The 20,295-nt window shown below is 38.5% G+C and overlaps 1 protein-coding gene across 1 annotated transcript in view; it reads left to right on the top strand.

Moving 5' to 3' along the window:
- adgra1a (adhesion G protein-coupled receptor A1a) overlaps nt 1–15,685 on the top strand; it is a 40,703-nt gene extending 25,018 nt beyond the window's left edge. The window contains exon 8 of the mRNA XM_008438058.3: nt 15,281–15,685. Coding sequence (XP_008436280.1) covers nt 15,281–15,285 — 5 coding nt within the window. The 3' untranslated portion in view covers nt 15,286–15,685. The remainder of the gene's footprint in view (nt 1–15,280) is intronic.
- Nucleotides 15,686–20,295: the final 4,610 nt, after the last annotated feature.

The following is a 20,295-nucleotide window of genomic DNA, read 5'->3' as shown; positions in this document are numbered from 1 at the left end:
TTTTTTTTGCCGTTTTAAGAATTTTGATTTGGGCTCCACAGGTGCAGTTGGTAGAGCTGTTGCCTTGCAGCAAGAAGGTTCTGGGTTCGATTCCTGGCCCCGGTCTTTCTGCATGGAGTCTCCATGTTCTCCCTGTGCATGGTGGGTTTTCTCCGGGTACTCCGGTTTCCTCCCACAGTCCAAAAACATGACTGTCAGGTTGATTGATCTCTCCAAATTGCCCCTAGGTGTGAGTGTGTGTGTGCATGGTTGTGTGTCCTGTGTGTCTCTGTGTTGCCCTGTGACAGACTGGCGACCTGTCCAGGGTGACCCTCTCGCCCAGAACATTAGCTGGAGAGGCACCAGCAACCCTCCTGACCCCACTGAGGGAAAAAGGGTGTAAAGAAAATGGATGGATGGATGGATGGAAGAATTTTGATTTATCGTCACCATAAATTTTAGTAAACGTTAAAAAATTGACTAAATGTTATTTTTACAATTTTTTCTCGTGTCTTTCCACAACAATATTAATAACTATCAATAAATTTGAAAATGATTATACTAAGTCTCTAAATGCAGTTTAGTGATACAAATCAGACTTCTCTAAGAAATGTATTTAAAACACGAATGCTTTTCAGGAGTAGCTTTTATGTTTGTGGTGTTATGAATGTTGTGCCATGCAATCACCTAAAACAGAAGTGATGAATAGTTTTTATTATTTTTATTGTTATCATTGTAGTACTATGAAATATTGTCATAAAATTCTTAGTACATGTTGCCCACCCCTACTTGATTGTACTATAAAGGTGCTTAAGTGCCGCATTCTTCTGTTCAAACAATTATACACATGTATAGGCATGTTGGATATGTGCAACCATGACATTTTACAGGGTTCTGTGTCCCAGAGATAAATATATTAATGTGCAGATAGACCCCAGAATAAAAGCTAAAGATGCTGCGGTCATTCTCCCCAGTGAAACATGCCCTGCTCTGACCGGCCACTCAGCAAAGAAGCAGCTTTTATTTCGAAAGAAACATAAAAAGTCAGATTTGTTTTCAGATGCACACAAAGACAACAGTCTTCATTTCTGGACACATGTCCTAAGGCCTGGTGAAACCAAAATCAACCTGTTTGGCCATAATGCTCGTTGTTACATTTGGAAGAAGAAGAGAGATGCCTGTATCATTTTACCTTTGAAGTGTGGGGGTGGCAGCATCATGGTGTTGGGCTATTGTGCTGCGGGAGGAACTGGTGCTCTTCATGAAAAGATGCCATCATGAAGAGGGAACATTATGTGGAAATGCTGAAGCAACATCTAAAGAAATCAGCCAGGAAGTAAAAGCATATTCACAGATTTGTCTTCTAAATGGTCAATAATCAAAGAAGTTATAGAGTGGTTTAAGGAAAACAAAGTCGGTGTTTTGGTGTGGCCGTCAAAAAGTCCTGAGGGGCTTCTTCACAAAACTGTACAATACATTTTGTCTCTGTCTGATAATGAGTTGCATTTTATAAGCTCTGTTAAAATTAATCTTCTGTCTTTTGATTCCCATTAATCTTCCACATACTGCAAAATATTCTGATATTTAATCTTGATCAGTTGGGATCAGTTGATAAGAAGTGGAACAAAAAAAGTAACATGAATGAATCCACTCTCAGATTGACTTCCACTGTTCATTGATTTGATTAAGGTTTTTTATTTGAGCATATGACAGGTACGATTATGATGGTTTTTAGTTAAAAATGGCCTGGAAATGTATATTTTAGGCTAATTAGGCATTCAATGGATCTGCTATTGTTTGCTATTTTAGCAGCAGTTTATTTTCCTTTTGTATGATGTGCTTCAATTCCTCGTTTGGTGTGATGCACGGTATATGCAATTTATCTAGCCATCATGAGCATCAGTGAATCTGTGATTGATCTCATGGTCTGCTGAAGAAATCTGTGGAGGCGTATTCACCTGAATTACTTAAGTCTGGGCCAACATAGCTGCACCTCCTGTGCCTGGTTTGGTCTTTGTGAAACAGAGAAAGCCAGGATGAACTGATTGCGCTATGTCAAGCGTAGCTCTATATTTTATCCTGGATTTGGTAATCCTACTTTTGTGAAACAGCCCTCTGGTCTCGGTCCCAGAAGGTGTGAGTAGATCTGAAAAGGTGAGTTTAAGTGAGGCGATCTACAATATGTATTCAGTTCCACCAGTGGGAATGGTTTCAACTGGAAAATGACACTATGCAGGAAAGTACATAATATTGCCCTTTAAAAAATGTGAGGGCCTAACTTAAAATGATAAACGAATTAGTTTTTTAAATCTTAAAAAAATAAAAATAGATAAATAAATAGCTTTCAACACGCACAATATTAAACCCATAATATTGCTAATAATTACACATTTTGACAGCTTTTGAGCATGCCCTTTCAGATTCTGAAGAGATTTCAAAGAACCTACTGATCTTGATTTTCAGGATCCAGCATCTCTAAAGTTTACACCTTTAAATTCTGACATTTAAACATTTCAAGTCTATCTTATTTTTGGGTTTCATCTGACTTTAACACAATTATTTAAAAAATTAATAATGACTCACATACAACACATTGAAATATATGTGTGTGAGTTTTATGTGTGCAACGGTGCATGAATTATTAGACAGATGTGGTGTGTTTGTGTAACATGTGCTTGTTACTCTGGATACATCCTAACAGCTGTTTTTAAATTTATTGATAAAGTTGTATTTATGAAGTTTATACATATTTTTTCTTCAGTGATATTTTATGCTACCAAGTTAGGTCAAACTGACTTTTGAGTTTGACAATTATTTCACTAGTGTGCACTATATCACGCCTCACCTGGTGAGATATTTAAAAAGTGCAATGTGCTATAAGCACAATGTTTTTGTAGTGCCAAAATGATGTGCCAGTTTTCACTGTGATGACAAACTACACAAAACACATTCTCATTGAGAAACTGCAGTTTGTACAACCCCTGGCATAAAGTATGGAATCACCAGTCTTGGATGAGCATTCATTCATTCATTCATTCATTCATTCATTCATTCATTCATTCATTCATTCATTCATGCATTCATTCATTCATTCATTCAGACATTCATTCATTCATTCATTCATTCAGACATTTCATCCTGTAAAACAAACTTGGATCAAAAACATGATTCAATAATAAGGTCATTCCAAAGTGCAACTTGTTGACTTTCAGGAAGACTCAAAACAAATGAAGAGGAAACATTGTGGAAGTCAGTGAATGATACTTTTATTGACCAATCACAGGGAAATAAATATCTGAGGAAAAGTGTGGAATTATGAAAAACACAAAAGACCATTCAAAATACATCACTAGTATTTAGTTGCACCACCTTTGGCTTTTATAACGGCTTTCAGTCTCTGAGGACTGATGAGTGACAAACTGTATTCTGGATCAATTTGGTGCCAACTCTCTCTGATAGAAGTTGCCAGATCAGCGTTGCAGCTTCTTGTGGACCATTTTTTTCAATCTCCACCACAGGTTTTCACTTGGGTTGAGATCTGGACCATCTGCAGGCCATGACATCGACTGAATGTGTCTTTCTCCAAGGAATGGAGTCAATCACTGTTTTTGTCATCTTGGAAAATGATGTCATCATCTCCAAACATCTGTTGAATTGAAGGGATGAGAAAACTGTCCAAAATGTCAATGTAAACTTGTGCATTGATAGAATTAACCACAGTCATCTCCCCAGTGCCTTTGCCTGACATGCAGCCCCATATCATCAAGGACTGTGGAGATGTGGTTGTTTTCTTCAGGCAGGCCTCTTCATAAATCTCACTGGAACGGCACCAAGCAAAAGTTCCAGCATCATCACCTTGTACAATAGAGGTTCTTGATTCATCACTGAAGATAACTTTCATGCAGTCATCCACAGTCCATGACTGCCTCTCTTTAGCCCATTGCAGTCTTGTTCTTTTATGTTTAGGTGTCAATGCTGGTTTTCGTTTATCTTTCCTGTATTGAAATCTCATCCTTTAGGCTATTTCTTACGGTTCGGTCACATACATTGGCTCCAGCTTCCTCCCATTTATGCTTCATCTGTTTAGTTGTAATTTTTCAGTTTTCAAGACAAATGGCCTTAAGTTGTTTGTCTTGACGCTTTGATGTCTTTCTTGGTCAACCAGTACGCTTGGCTTTAACAGCCATTTCATGCTGTTTGTATTTGGTCCATATCTTGGATACAGCTGACTGTGAACAGCCCACATCTTTAGCAACCATGCGTGAAGGGTTACCTTCTTCAGGACGTTTCACAATCCTCTCTTTTGTTTCAAGGGACATTTCTCTTGTTGGAGCCATGGTTCTTGCCACTCCACTTTGTCCAGCAGCCCTCCAAGGCGTCATGACTGCAGGTGTTTTTAACTGCAGACTAACGGGCACATCTCACCTGGGGCAGGTGTCCATTTAGGGAAAGGAAATAGATGTGGGTGTGTTCTTATTTCTACCTCCAATTTGAGTGATTCCACACTTTTTCCCTCAGAATTGAGTGACTCCATATTTATTTCCCTGTGATTGGTCAATAAAAGTATCATTCACTGACTTCCACAATGTTTCCTCTTCATTTCTTTCAGTCTTCTTGAAAGTCAACAAGTTGCACTTTGGAATGACCTTATTATTGAATCATGTTTTTGATCCGAGTTTGTTTTACAGCTTGAAATGTCTGAATGAATGAATGAATGAATGAATGAATGAATGAATGAATGAATGAATGAATGAATGAATGAATGCTCATCCAAGACTGGTGATTCCATACTTTTTGCCAGGGGTTGTAGCATAATGCAAACTTTTACTCAGGTTTTAGAATATCATCAGCAACACTTTAAAGAGCTCTTCAAAATGCATGTTTTCTATGCATAATTAAGTAAAAGTGTTTCTGTGAATCTGTCATTTAACGAGCACTGTCCTCATGGATTTAAGTTTGTGTGGTATTACAGTAGCTCCCTCAGGTCAACATACATGTGACGAGTGCTGGAAATGTGTGATAAAATGTTTTTAATTGAGAATTACAAGAAAATAAATCTAGTGACTGTATGAAGTTGGCATTATTTAAAGCATTAAAATGTTAACCTGTCTGTCAAAGTGAATTTGACCAAAACATTATTTATTCAGTTTAAGTCCTGCATGTTTTCAATACAACAGATATGAAAAAGCTTCTGAAAGAACATAATGTTCAGTGGCACTTTACATACAAAGCAAAGTCAAGGTCACGTACTTTTTGTTCTGAAGCAGTTTGTCATCCATACAAGCTTTTATAGCTAATGCCGACACACACGTCCACCTATAATGCTGTTATAACACTGAAATATTTTAGGTTAAACATTTTCACTGATCTAGTGTGATGTCATAGTTGTAGTCATTGAATCACAGTGAGCAAGCTGTTACATGATGTTGATGACTGTGTAACGTTTAGTGTTTCAACAGTTTAACATGGTCAGAAGTCATCTGACAGGTTGTGTCTGAACATGAAACCAGTTTCATAAGGATTTGCTTTTGTTTTTTTTTTTTTTACTGTTATGAATTTTTAAAAGTACAAGATGTACATCTTTAAAAATAAAGGGAAAAGCTATTTGAGCACTGTGTTGTCTGCACTAAAAATAAATATTTACTGTGACGTCCTGCACAAGGCTGTTCTCCCCTTCTTTTCAGAACTTATGGCATCTTAGGCCCTGTTCACATGACAATGATCCAACGAAAATGTTATTTTTTTTTTTTTTTTTTTTTTTTTTTTTTTTTTTTTTTTTTTAGAATTTTTATTAGAGCCGAAAGAAGGAAAAAAAATAAATACATGTATATATGAACTTACATACACATATACACACAATACCTCTCATTTTGAACACATGATGATCGATACACAGTGCAATAATAGAGGCGTTGTACAGAAATAAAAGTTCCAAAGTTACGATCCAACAGTTTCAGCTCCCCACCCAACCCTCCAACCCTCCAACCAAAAAAAAAACATTCCCCCCCCATCTCAGCTCAACGTCAACCTGATAGAAGAGAAAATAAATGTCATTAATCCGATATGACTACCCATTTTTATAACCAAATCAATATTCAGCGACAGGCACCTTCAGTCGGGCAAAGCCCTCAAGTTGGAAAAATAAGAAAGAAAACATTGCCATTTTTGGTAAAACTTCTGTGTAGACCCTCGAAGGGTGTATTTGATTTTCTCAAGCTTCAAAAAAACATCATGTCTCTAACCCAGAGGGATATTGAAGGACATTTTTCAGACTTCCAGTGTAGCAGTAAAGTACGTCTGGCCAACAATGATGTAAAGCTACAACTTCCAATTGAGCGGAACTTAGCACTGAAGTGGGGTTGAGGATACCGAATATGGCGACCAATGGACAAGGTTGCAAATTTACACACAGAACAGAGGACATAATTGTGAAGTAATTGGACCAAAAATTATATAATTTGGGACAAAGAAAGAACATGTGGCCAAGATTGCATGGGGAGCCTTTGCATTTATCACATATATCTACCACATCCGGGTAAATCTGAGAAAGCCTAGATTTAGAGAAATGGATCCTATGTACAACTTTAAATTGGATCAAACTAAGACGAGCACAGGAAGAGGAAGATCGGATTCTATCAATTACGTCCTCCCAGTTATCCTGGGTCAGCTGGATTCCCAACTCCTTTTCCCATGTATTTTTAATTTTGACGCTAGAATTCACTCTTAGCTTTAGAATAAAACTATAAATCTTAGAAGTCGTACCTTTCTGAAGTGGATTGTATGCAACAATCTTTTCCCAGGGCTGTTCAGGGGGCATAGAAGGAAAATTAGGCAAACATTTAGAGACAAAATTCCGAATTTGTAAGTATCGAAACAAATGTGTACCGGGTAAACTGTATTTGGAAGATAAGTCCGCAAAGCTATCAAATACTCCTGATGCATATAAGTTTCTCAATTGTTTTAAACCTCTGTCATACCAAACAGAAAACGACGGGTCAGAAAGAGATGGAGGAAACAAATGGTTGTTAATCAAGGGGGATAAAGATGAGGCAGCAGCAAACTTAAAGTGCCTTCTAAATTGAAACCAGACTTTCAGCGTATTAAGTACAACTTGATTATTAGTGTAGAGAGAGGGTTTTATAGGTAGCGAAGAAAAAATTAGGCCAGATAGTGAAGACCCATTACACGACGATAGCTCTAATTTACACCAAGGAGAGCTGGATAATTTTAACCAATAATTGATTTTGTGTATGTGAGCAGCCCAATAATATGATTGAAAATCAGGCAATGCAAGCCCGCCACTGAGTTTGCATCTTTGCAATAATGTTTTACGAACTCGAGGAGGTTTCCCATTCCAAATAAAGCCATTAATCAACCTGTCTAAGGAATCAAAAAAGATTTTTGGCATAAAAAGAGGAATAGACTGAAATAAAAAAAGAAATTTGGGTAAGACATTCATCTTGACAATATTAATCCTACCCAAAAGGGAGAGGGGAAGATTACCCCAACTCTGGAAATCAGATGCTGTTTTTGTTATGAGAAGCGAAAAGTTAGCAGAGGCAAGGCCAGATAAAGAGCGTGTCACATTTATACCAAGATATTTAAATCCTGTGGGACAGAGTTTGAAAGGGACATCAGATTGTTGAAGACCACCAGAAGTAGTGTTTATAGGGAAGCATTCACTCTTTTCCAAATTCAATTTGTAGCCTGAAAAGGAGCTAAAATTATTTAAGATACTCAAGATAGTAGGGACGGAGGTAGTGGGATTAGATACATATAGCAACAGATCATCTGCGTATAGGGACAATTTATATTCTGTTCCATTTCGAAAAATTCCTCTAAAAGAGGGGGATGTACGCAATGCGATGGACAAAGGCTCAATCGCCATAATGAAGAGCAATGGTGATAACGGGCACCCTTGGCGTGTTCCACGCCCAAGAGAGAAATAATCTGAGTATACATCATTCGTGCGGACACTAGCCTTGGGAGATGCATAAAGGAGACGAATCCAAGAAACAAAAGTATCACCAAATCCAAACTTCTTCAAAACCGCGAACAAGTATTCCCACTCCACCCTGTCAAATGCTTTTTCAGCATCAAGGGAAATTACTATTTCGGGTTCGTCCGAAGAATGCTTTGAATAGATAACATTAAAAAGAGTGCGTGTATTAAAAAATAATTGACGCCCCTTGACAAAGCCATTTTGCTCCTCAGATATAACCACTGGGAGAGTCTTCTCCAGCCGAGAAGCTACCAACTTGGCTAGTACCTTTACATCTACATTCAACAGGGACAGTGGTCTGTAAGAACCACATGAAGTTGGGTCCTTGCCTTTTTTGTGAAGTAAAACTATAGTAGCCTGTGTTAATGTTGGAGGTAAAGTCTTACGTTCTAAAGATTCATTAAACATATCCAGTAATAGTGGTGCCAATTTTTCTATAAACCTTTTATAAAATTCAATGGGAAACCCATCGGGGCCAGGGGCTTTATTTGACTGCAGCGCTTTTATTGAATTTATTACTTCCACAAGGCTGAGTGAAGAATCCATGCTCCTGGCAGTATCCATATCAATAGCAGGAGTTGATAAATTTTGAAGAAATTCCTTCATTTTATTATTATCTGTGGGAAATTCTGATGAATATAAAGAAGAATAAAATGATTTAAAAGTGTCATTAATTTCGATGGGGTCGTTTGTAATTACCTGTTGGGTATTTTGAATACTAGGTATTATACGAGAGTTAACTTGACGCCGTAACTGGTGTGCCAGTAACCGGCCAGCTTTGTCACCGTATTCATAGTATGAACCTTTACTGCTCAAAAGTAGGCGTTCAGCCTCCTTGGTGGAAATTAATTCAATCTCTGATTGAACACCCATACGCTCTTTAAATAATTCTGGTGAAGGATCTGTGGCACATCTTTGATCGAGTTTAGCAATAGCCGTTGCCAGTTCAATAAGCCTTGAGTTATGTCTTTTATTAGACAGAGACGTATATGAAATTATTTGTCCTCTAAGATAAGACTTAAGTGTTTCCCATAACAGTGAATGAGAGGTGGAGTCGTTCTTATTAAACAACAGAAACTCATCAATTGCATTAGAAATAAAGCCGCAAAATTCTTCATCTGCCAGTAAAAGAGAATTAAACCGCCACAAAGGTCGGCTACGTTTGTAAGACGACAACTGAATGTCTAATACTAATGGAGCATGGTCAGATATTATTATACTCATATAATCAGAGAAAGTTACACATGAATTGAGAGTCTGGTCAATAAAAAATAATCGATTCTGGAATAAGAGTGATGCACCCCAGAAAAGAAAGAAAATTTTCTACTGGTTGGGTTTCGACATCTCCACGGGTCAATAAGACCATTCTGCCTCATAAAATCAGAAAATGCTTGAGCCATTAAAGATTTAGTTAACTTTCGGGGATTAGATCGGTCTAAATTTGGATCAATTACACAATTTAAGTCTCCCCCTAAAATTAACGAATGCGAATCCAAAAAAGGGAGGCTGCTCAACAATCTATTTGCAAACTCAGCGTCATCAAAGTTTGGAGCATATACATTTACCAAAAGAACCTTTTTCTGCATTAATGTTCCAGCGACTATCACGTATCTACCATATTTATCAGCTATGACGTCCGTGGGTGAGAATTGTACTGTTTTACTAATCAAAATGGCTACTCCTCTTGATTTGGAATTAAAATCCGAATGAAAAACCTGATTCATCCAAGAGCAACGTAACCTATTATGATCATTGATACGTAGATGAGTCTCTTGTAGAAACACTACCGAAGGTTTTAACCGCTTGAGGTGGGAAAAGACTTTTGATCTTTTAACAGGGTGACCCATGCCCTTGATATTCCAGCTAATGAAACGAAGAGAAGTGCCTGGTCCTGTCATACCGGGGTCTACAGCGGTATTAATCATTTAACAAAATAAAAACAACCATAAAGAGCTGAGATGGTCCTCCCCGCTACCCATGCCCAAAAATAAACCCATGACAAAACAACACCCAAAGTCTCCATGAAAACAGAACAATGGAGATAGCAGTGCTACACACGACAGTTATTCACAATAAAATGTGAACACGGAGATAAAGCAGAGCGAAAAAGCCCGGAAGTGTATTTAACAAAAACCGGCTAATAGTCCCCACCAACCTCCAAATTGAAACATTAGTATGTGCATTATTATACTACTTTAAGATTACTATTATTATTATATTGCAACAAGGTTGGAAACCACATAGTCCCCACTTAATGGAGAAAAATACTACAAAACAATATCAGTATAGATGCACACGAGCATTATTAATTTCTAAACTACACAGGATATAACCAAAACTTTAATTTCCCAGTGATGTAATCTGAGCCTCAGGTCTAAATAAGTTAAGAACTATATATTCACCCAAACTATCTGTGACCAGGGCTCATTAAGAGCGAGTCGGGTTCACTCAGAAATCAGAGTCTGAACGTATTGCTTTGCGTCCTCGGATGCAGTAAACTCCTTTACAACTCCATTGTAAGTAATGCGCAGCTTCGCTGGGTAGAAAAGTCCGTACCTGATGCCTTCGATGCCACGAAGTTGCCGCTTCACCTCGTTGAAGGGCTCGAGCCCGGGCAACCTTAGCAGTGTGATCCGGAAAAATCGATATAGTCGCGGCTCCTACTTTAATCCGCTGGCGCTCCCTGGCCCGACGTAAAATGTCCAGACAGTCACTGTAGTAATGAAGTCTGCACACAATTACTCGAGGTCGTTCGCCTGGTTTGGGTTTGGGTTGTAGAGAGCGATGAGACCGGTCCACCAGCGGTTCCTTTTCCAGCCCAAGCGCTTCCTTCAGCAGCGCAGCCACAGCGGTGGGCGAGCAGGAGCCAACGGCCTCCTCCACGCCGATGATCCTGATATTGTTGCGGCGCGATCTTGACTCTAAGTCCTCACACTTGTCTTCCAACATGATGACCTTAGCCGTAAGCCGCTCCAGTGTAGTTTTCATACCAGTAATGTCATCAGTGCACCCCGTGAGCGCCTCCTCCACATCCCCCACCGTAGCCGCTAGCTTAACCAGTTTAGCATCAGTAGCGGCATGGTCACTTGCTAGCTGCTTTTTCACGGCTTGTACCTCGGCTTTAATGGATGATAACGCCTCTCCAAGCACCTCTTGAAGTTCCTTCTTAATAATGCCAGCGATATCTTCTTTCAAAGATGCCAGTAGTTCAAGCTTGAGGGTGTCGGCGACCGGGTTCATCTGAGTCGGAGCGGTCACAACACATGGGTCTGGCGGCGAAGAAGCCGAGGCCTGCGAGCATGACTTTAGCTGCGTCTGAATAGTTCGAGATTTTCCCCTTCCCGACATTGTTGGTACAAAGAAAAAGATATATACGTGAAACCAAGATGCAAAGCAATTGACAGAGACTTGGTTTACAAAGAAAAGCACAGTTGAATAAACATTTTAAACGAAATTGGCAGGAGCTACCAAAAACCACGTCCTACTCCATAGACCGCTCTGCAGCGCCCCCCGAAAATGTTATTTTTGTTCCATTTCTGTTAACACATTTACATGAAGACATTCTAATTACAATCTTTGTTTACACAGTAATGGTACACATCGAAAAGGTGCACTAGTTGGTGATAGGTTCTTTGAAACTAAATGCGCATGTGTTTAATAAAAAAATTCTACTTGAAAGCACGTGGATTCCTGTTTCCCCATCAGAGCCCGTTCCCCCAGATAACACACACTATGTGTGTCTGATTAGGGCGCATGTGACAGTCGTCCCTACTGTCACACAGAGATCTGAATGCTAATCGTTTTTTTGTTTATCCTTAACATTAGTTTAGATATTGATTAGTGAATAGTTTAGATTTTCATTTTAAACATTTTTTTCATTAGCCTGACTCTTTAGTTAACTATTTGCAATGCACACATTAAGTTAACTTTATCTGTCAGCTCTTTATATTTTTGTTAAATGTAACAAATTAATTTCTTTTCAGTTACCAGTTTCCTTTGGAGCTGCTACTGGTGTGTCACTCAGAAGAGCTCCAGCTAATCGATGTCCTTATATGGCTGGCAAACCTCCTCAGCAGATCATTCCATTTATATATGTCATTCCAAATGACCCAACAACAATAATAATCTCAGTGATTATTGTTTCAACAAGGTGTTGCGCAATTCTGTGCGTTTTGGTTCCATTACCAAAATAACTAGCAGAGCAGGAGTTAAAATGAACTAATCAACCACCACTGTGTTCAGGGAAGGTTATTAATGATCGCAAAATAAATATCAAGCCTGAAAACCTGATATCGTAACGGACTAAATGTTATGTTTTTAACATAATCTCTGGTCGGCCTGTGGAGTGCAGGAGGTTGCCACGGCAACGGGTGTGCTTAAATGACAGAGAGAGACGGAGAGTAAAAAGGTGTGAGTGGTTTAGAGTTGATCACCTGTTCGGGTTGTTTTACCTTTGTTTACCTTTGCTGTGGCTCATCACAGCCGCTGTAGTTTCTGAACGTTCAATAAACGACAAACTTGGACTAATTACCTTGTTCTTTGTGAGTATAAGTCATTTACAACAAACATCAAACACGGTAAATATGTTTCATTAAGTATCTAACAAGCAAATGGCTTCTACCGCGATAATTATGTGAAATTAAATTGTCTAATTAGAAAAAATAGTTTAATGCTCTCTGGCATCTTGCTTTGAGCTCAGAGTCTGAGATATTTTTCCTCTATCAAAACTTTTTTTGCTTCTTATTTTGTGGAAATATTGATGAGATTTTCTCCAAAAACTTTTTTCAACCCTAAGGTTTAATTATATTAACTATTAACTATTATATTAACTATAAATGTGTAGCTCCACTGTTAAAAATGAGGCTCTAACATTCACAAATGACATTGAAATAAAATCCAGTCCAACATCTGGTTTGAGGTGATTCCTCTGGAACCTGTTGGAGGAAAAATATCCCAACTTCAGAAGATGAGCTTTAACCTAACAGAGCTCTGTGGTTCCTCCTGTCAGTATGAGAGTCAGGGTGAGGAGGCGCCATGTTAGGAAGAGAAGTGGAAGCTGCAGGATCTTCAGAACAAACAGGTCATGATGCTGGGCTACTGATTATCCCTCTGTCTGGACACAGGATCAATAGAACCAGCACTTTGAGATTTTTATTAATGATGATAACCAGTTTAAAAAGATAAAATAAATGGCTATATGCCAGACATTTAAAACTGTCTGGCACATATATATATATATATATATATATATATATATATATATATATATATATAAAACCACCTAATGGTGGCTCAGGCTTCTAATGAGTTTACATTTAATGAGTTTGGAGCACATAGAGAAAAGCTAGAGAATGTTATGATCTACTTATTGTAGTTTAAATAGAGGAATAACAGCTGACTGTTGAGAGAGGAAAGAAATTAAAGAGCAGATCCGTTAGAAACAAGCGCAGAGTGCTGGGCAATAAATGCTCCACCGTTACGCTCCAATTAATCACACATGAGATGACAAACGCCAAATATACAATATATAGTTACTGCTTACGTTAATGGTGTTTTAAAAACAAAACCAGTAAAAACTTAACTGAGTTAATATGTCAGATTCCCTCCTCAGCTTTGTCTTGATAAGAACAGAGAGCAGTTCACTGGTTTCTGTCCAGAATGTGATCAGCTGACCACTTGGTGCTCAGACAGTTTCAACTTTACGCACAGAGAACATCGTGAAGCTCATTATTAATCATACTAAGAACAATATCAGTCAGAGAATCATCTCTGATCTGGACGCTTTAACGGACCAGAGACTTTGGAGCGTCCAGCAGCTGATCCGCTTCTGCTGGTTTTCCTCCCGCTGAGGGATCAGGAAACGATCAGAGTTCTGTTGTCTTCTAATCACGTCATTTCGTAAAATGTTACCTCATTTCAAAAATGTTTCGTTTGATGACTACAAATTGGAAATAAAATGATTTTTTTCTTTGACGGACAACGAAAAAACTCCAGCGCAACCTCTGCTCCAAACTACGAACATTGTCGGCCCTCTTCGGTTTTTTCTCTTTTTTGCGGAGGATCAATAAATAACTTATTGGTGTTTTACCATCACCACCAGGTATGAAGTGCTTTAGCCTTTGAGTTGCACCACAGCAGCAACTGAAACACCCAGGAGAAGAATATCAGCTTGTTATGAGTATAAAGGAGGCTGGTATCGCGCCTGATAAAAATCTATTTATTTATGTCACATGGACTTATATAAAGTTTTATACAATTTCTTTTCATATATTTATTATTGTTTTTCTTCTTTAGATATTAGGTTGACTTAGAATGATTCCAAATAATGTACAGGAATGACCTGGTGCTGTTATATGTCAATCATCAGCGGGGGCCACTGGGGGGGGCAATCAGATGACAGGGGGGGCACTGGCCCCCCAGGCCCCTCCTCTGGCTCCGCCCCTGCTCACAGCTGGCCTTCGTCTACCAGCATCATCCTATCAGCTGATCTTCTAAATTTCCATTAGTTGAGGATATTATCATCCTTAACTACCCCATTCATGTCAGATCCTTAATTTTCAGCTTGTAGGTATTGCATTAGAGTAGTTTCCCCTCTGATTCCCTTTCACTCCCTCTCGACCTCGGCCCTGGCCTCAGCTCTCTCTTTTGGGGGGAAGACATCCCTAATCCATCCATCCGTTTTCTGCCGCTTTATCCGGGGTCGGGTTGCAGGGGCAGCAGCTTCAGAAGGGAGGCCCAGACTTCCCTCTCCCCAGCCACTTCTTCCAGCTCCTCGGGGGAATCCCAAGGCGTTCCCAGGCCAGCCGAGAGACATAGTCCCTCCAGCGTGTCCTGGGTCTCCCCTCCTCCCGGTGGGACCTGAACTCCTCACCAGGGAGGCGTCCAGGAGGCATCCTGACCAGATGCCCGAGCCTCAACTGGCTCCTCTCGACGTGGAGGAGCAGCAGCTCTACTCTGAGTCCCTCCCGGATGACCGAGCTTCTCTCTCTAAGGTAGAGCCCAGCCACCCTGCGGAGGAGGAAACCCATTTCAGCCGCTTTTATCCGTGATCTCGTTCTTTCGGTCATGACCCAAAGCTCATGACCATAGATCAGGGTGGGAACGTAGATCGACCGGTAAATTGAGGGCTTCGCTTTTTGGCTCAGCTCTCTCTTCACCATGACGACGTCCCTAATCAGCATTGGAAAAGCTCATTGCATTTCATAACACAATGTCTTCCACCGGGATCCAAGCGCCAAATAACTTTACATCATTCATGTCAATAAACTATTTTAATCACTGTTTTTTCTCCATCTTCAGATTGAAATGAAGCCTTGGCGTAAATTCAATCCGGGAGACTCTTCGGCCTCTCCTGCATCATCCAATTACTGCGTCATCTGCAGTCAGCCTATCAGCATCAGACCATGCCCCGTCTTTGCCAATCACCGATCAAGCACTGCTTATAAGGACCTTAATCCAAGGCATCATCCGTTCTCCAGCAGTGCTCAAACCCACCTACGGCCCTTCTCCACCTCCACGCTCTTGGCTCTCCAGGCATCCATCCTTCTCCGTCCTCCACCACCAGTGTATGGGCCCCAGGGGAAAGACATCCCTAATCACCATCAGAAAAGCTCATCCAAACTCATTGCATTTCCTAACACAATGTCTTCCACCAAGCGCCAAAGAATTTCAAATCATTCATGTCAATAAACCCTTTTAATCGTTGTTTTTTTCTCCATCTTAGTCTCTCCATCTTGAATTTACAATGTATGATAAAGCTGCTGCCTATACTTAAATGTAAACTGATGAATTAAGTTCAACAAGGGCTTTTCTTTTTCTCTGAAGTTAACTTGAACTACACTTGATGGGATTTCCCTACTCCTCTGTCGTCCCATTGATGCAACACCATTAGATCTCGATAAAAACGCAGCCGAATGGTCAATGCCGTTTTTTTCTGCTGTTGTCTTAAATTTTATCCTTACTCATAATTGGATCTTATTTCAAATGTAACTGAGTAACTGTACTCAAAACAAATTCAGTAAAAGTAAAAGTACAAATTTTGAAAACGACTCAAGGTACACAATAAACAAATTGTAATTATACAGCAATACGAGTAAATGCAAATAATTACTTTCTACCCTTTACACCAGAACCAAAAACATTTTTTTTCCGCTCTTGGCAGAAAAAAAAAAAAGCCTTGTGAAGTGCTTATTCTTTCTGCGATATCCATACAGGTAGCTTATATTAGCAGTAAAATATTAAGATTTGTATTTGTTTTGGTTTGCACAATGAGCCACTGACAATTTTTGTCACAGTACATAAAACTACTTTCATGCATCTTAACTTTAGATTTTATTTGAGAAAAAGACATTGACTATGTTTCCCTTTCTTTGTCAAGTTAGCTATCAGTAATTTAATGCTGCCTTACTGTAAGTTAATGTTAGCTAAAGTTATTAAACTTTATAACTGTAACATTAGCCCTTAATCTTAAACATGCAAATAGATTTTTTCCTCCAAAGTTAATTAGCAAATTAGAAGCTACTATATTAGTCAAAATTCAAAATTACCCTTTATGTTTTTTATTTAGCAACTTGGCTGATGTGACATGGCGCTTGTGTTATTTGCTTTGCTGACTTTAAGACTTATTTTGGCCTAAGAGCACCGGGGACAAAGTTGGCTAATGAAGACGTGCTACAGATGTGCAGGATGCTAATGAGGACCAGCCACGAGATAGAAATCCCTCTTTGACCAAAGAGAAAGAAGCAGATGAAATATTCTCAAAGAAAATTAGGTAAGTCATTTTTGTGTTACTGTTTTCTCCAAGGGAAGGAGGCGGATGGTGCAGGTAAGTGGGGAATGAGGAGCAGGAATCAACATCCACCAACTGAGTTAATAAGCTATGTGTTTTAGACAACTAATTGTTATGGAGCTAAATTTGTTTCACAATTATTCAGTAAAAAAAATCTTCAAAACTTTTGGAATTGAAAGAAATGTTTTGTTTCAAACAAAATAAAAACTTATCTCACTTAAATGTATCTGTGGTCAAAACCTTTTGAATGTGACTTTTTAAAAAAGGTTTTGTTTAAAAAGCTCATTTTAAAAATTAAAATCAATTTTTTTATGAAGTCAAAAAGTTACTTGCTGAACAAACTTTTATTTGCACATGTCAATTTTTTGAGTGAGAGGGTAAGTTTTTGATTGTGACTTTCAAACTTTTGGTTTTGATGCTTCTTTTTTTTGTTGAACTCAAAGAGTTTTGAATGCTGGAAACATGAACATCCCATGAGGGGCCTGAAGACGGACAATGTAAGACGTTTCCCTATTGGTTAGCGCTGACTAAAGCGGATGACTGACTCTCTCCCACCTCAGAACTGTGGCTGGAACTGCAGGACCTGCTACTGCTTTATTAGGGAAGAAAAATAGTGATTTTAATTTAAAAAATTGTTTTCTAAACAAATTTTATTTTGTTTAAAAAAAATCATGACAATTCAAAAGGGTTTGACCACAATTTTATCTTTTTTTCATTGAGATAAGTGTTTTTTTATTTGAAGCAAAATATGTATTCCAATTCCAAAAGTTTTTACAATTTTATTTTTTTTATTTGAGTTTTTTTTATTTAATAATTGTGAAACAAACTTAAATTGTTGTCAAATGTCAAACTAGTGTTTAATCTATTTTTTTTTAATTAAGAAACAAACATCCACAAGCCAGAGTATCTTGTTGGAAACTATTTTGAATGCAGATGTGGTGAAAAGACACATTTATGTGTCTAAAATTATTTATTAAATGATGTCTTCTGAATAACAACAATGGTAGGTCGTATGAACTTCTGTCAAAAAATATTTGATCAGAATAGTTTTGTTCAGCTCTTGTTGAGACCTTCAAAGACCTGATTCCAGGAAATTAAGACTGAGTTAACAATAGTGACTGCAGGTCATGTCTGCAGTCACTATTGTTAACTGCAGACATGACCTGATGGGTCCTGATGGGTCCTGATGGGTCTCCCAGAGAGAGGACAGTGGTTGATTTTTAGACCTTTGCTGAGGTTGACAAGATCGGTGGATAATATTGACTTCACATGTAATTATTAGTGGAACATGATCTCATAAAATTAAAGAAATCAGCACCAATAAATGGCTGGCCGATAAATTGGTGCACCCCTAGCAAAAAATACTAGTCAACATTTTTCATGCAGTACAAATATAGGCTGTCAGCCCAGACTATATTTTAGTTGTAAATAAAAGTTGACTTCCTTCTCTAGCAGTAACTCAGCTCTGCACAGCCTTGCTAATGAGCCATTCATTTGATCCAAGTGTGTAAAGTGTGAGAACTGGTCTGGGCCACCCAGCTGCAGACCTTTGACACTGACTGCTGTGCAGATGAAAGCTTGTAGATAGGGGGCTTGTCAGGTTTTTTCATGGAAATGACAAAATGTGTGTATAATGAAAATGAGCTGTGCTTGACTGACATTAAAAAAAACAAGACAAAAATAATAAACTAGTGAACCAACAATGGATACAGCAATTCACTCCAAGGTTTATGTATCAATTGCCAGCTGATGGTTAAACTGGCCCTTTAAGGTGAGTCATAAGCAAACAGACTTTAAAATGGATCCTGAATTGTTTCAGCAGTGTACAGTTTTAGCTAAAGCCTCCAGTTGACTATTATGTTTGTGTCTCAGCATCTCTGACTTTGATAAGTCTTAATGCAGAGGTCTCTTCTTTCCCATCCCCCACATACAGCCATGGGCCACTGGCCTGAACCATTTCAGCTGCAGAGAAGTCAGAAAAATTATGCAGACGTCCCTGATGTGAACATGACCTATTTCAGAGCGCCACAGAAGCCTGCAGATCTCGTATTCTTGCTAGAATGGCCTACCGTCATAAAAACATCAGTACTCTTGATCTCTTTTTATCATTTCTTTATGCATCACATAATCTTGTGTCCATTTATTGTTTTTCTTGTTTTGCAATTATTCATATTTAAATGTGCACAATTTTAATTCTACATCCAATCCTTTGCTAATTATTTTCTACATATCTATCTGCACTACCTCCTTATATGAATTGCTCATTACTGTGGTGGGAGAGGGACATGCAGTCTTAATACCCTCCTGAAAAGCCCTGCCCATCTCTGCTCCCCTGTAAGCAGTGGTGATGATTATAGATTCCAATTTTTATCGCTTTGGTTTGTTCCCAAGTGGGTAGAGAGTGTGCGCTTGTTTTAGCAGGGTGAGGAGACCAGATTCACATGTGATCTGCTTGTCACCGATAGAACATGTATACAACCTCATGTCATTAATTATATCTCAGGAAATTAAATGCTTAATTTAAGTGAACAGTTCTGGTATCACAATAAAATGAAGCCGTAGAAAATACTTCAAAGGTGTAAAACCTATGGAGTAACTGAGTAAAAGAATGCAAAATCTTTACTGCTTTGAAAATGTATGTTCAAATTTGAATATTTTATTATTTATTATGTAGTTGCAATCAAACTACATACTTTGTAATTTGATTACAAACTGCAATCAAACTTTAGCAAGTCAAAGTACAGATGTTTACCAAAATTAACATAGACATGCTTAATAAGTTAAAAGAACTGTGTCATGCACCATTTAAAAACGGTGTTGAATTATTGGAATTTTAAATTGGTAACCATATCATTTCATCTAAGGTTTTTGAAAGAATCTGAAGAGTGTAATCATTAATCATAGTAACACTAGGATTGATGGTATTATATAAAAAAGATTTGAGAGTGTAAATTTAAATTATGCATTTTATTAAGTTGACTAAATTATTACGGTAATGATTGGTTTTCTTGTGCTGCCCTCTGGTGGAACGTTTCAGCAGGCATCATCTTTGGTTGAGGCACGACTTCCACCTGCTTTAAATTGTTCCCAATTCACGAATGACTGATTTGTTGTACTTGTGAGCCCACAAAGGTTTCATTTGTCTCTCATTTCCTGGGTATTATCAGCTGCTTTTTCAGACACTGTCAAGAAATTAGTTTTTTAATCTCATCTTTATCCACCTTTTTAATCTGAATTTAACCTTTAACCAAATTTAGTATTTGGTTTAACAAAAATATAGTTCTTTGTTGTGCAGTAAAACTTAATCAAACCTGCAGTTTTCTAGTAATTTAAATGTCATTGTTCTCGTGGCTTTATCTGTTGGTGTGGCTCCATGTTGGCTTGTCACCGGTTCACCTTTGGATCAAACCCACAGACACGTGGTAAACTGAGCACAGCTCTAGAACACATTAAAGCAATGCATGTTACAACATTAAAGCAATGCATGTTACACTGCAGTGAGCTGTCAAACTGGAGCAGCTGTCCT

Source organism: Poecilia reticulata, chromosome 19 (genome assembly GCF_904066995.2).
Source record: "Poecilia reticulata chromosome 19, P_reticulata-male-v2, whole genome shotgun sequence".
NCBI classification, from domain to species: Eukaryota; Metazoa; Chordata; class Actinopteri; order Cyprinodontiformes; family Poeciliidae; genus Poecilia; species Poecilia reticulata.
The sequence above is the reverse complement of the archived record's forward strand: the minus strand, read 5'-3'. Positions and strand labels throughout refer to the sequence as shown.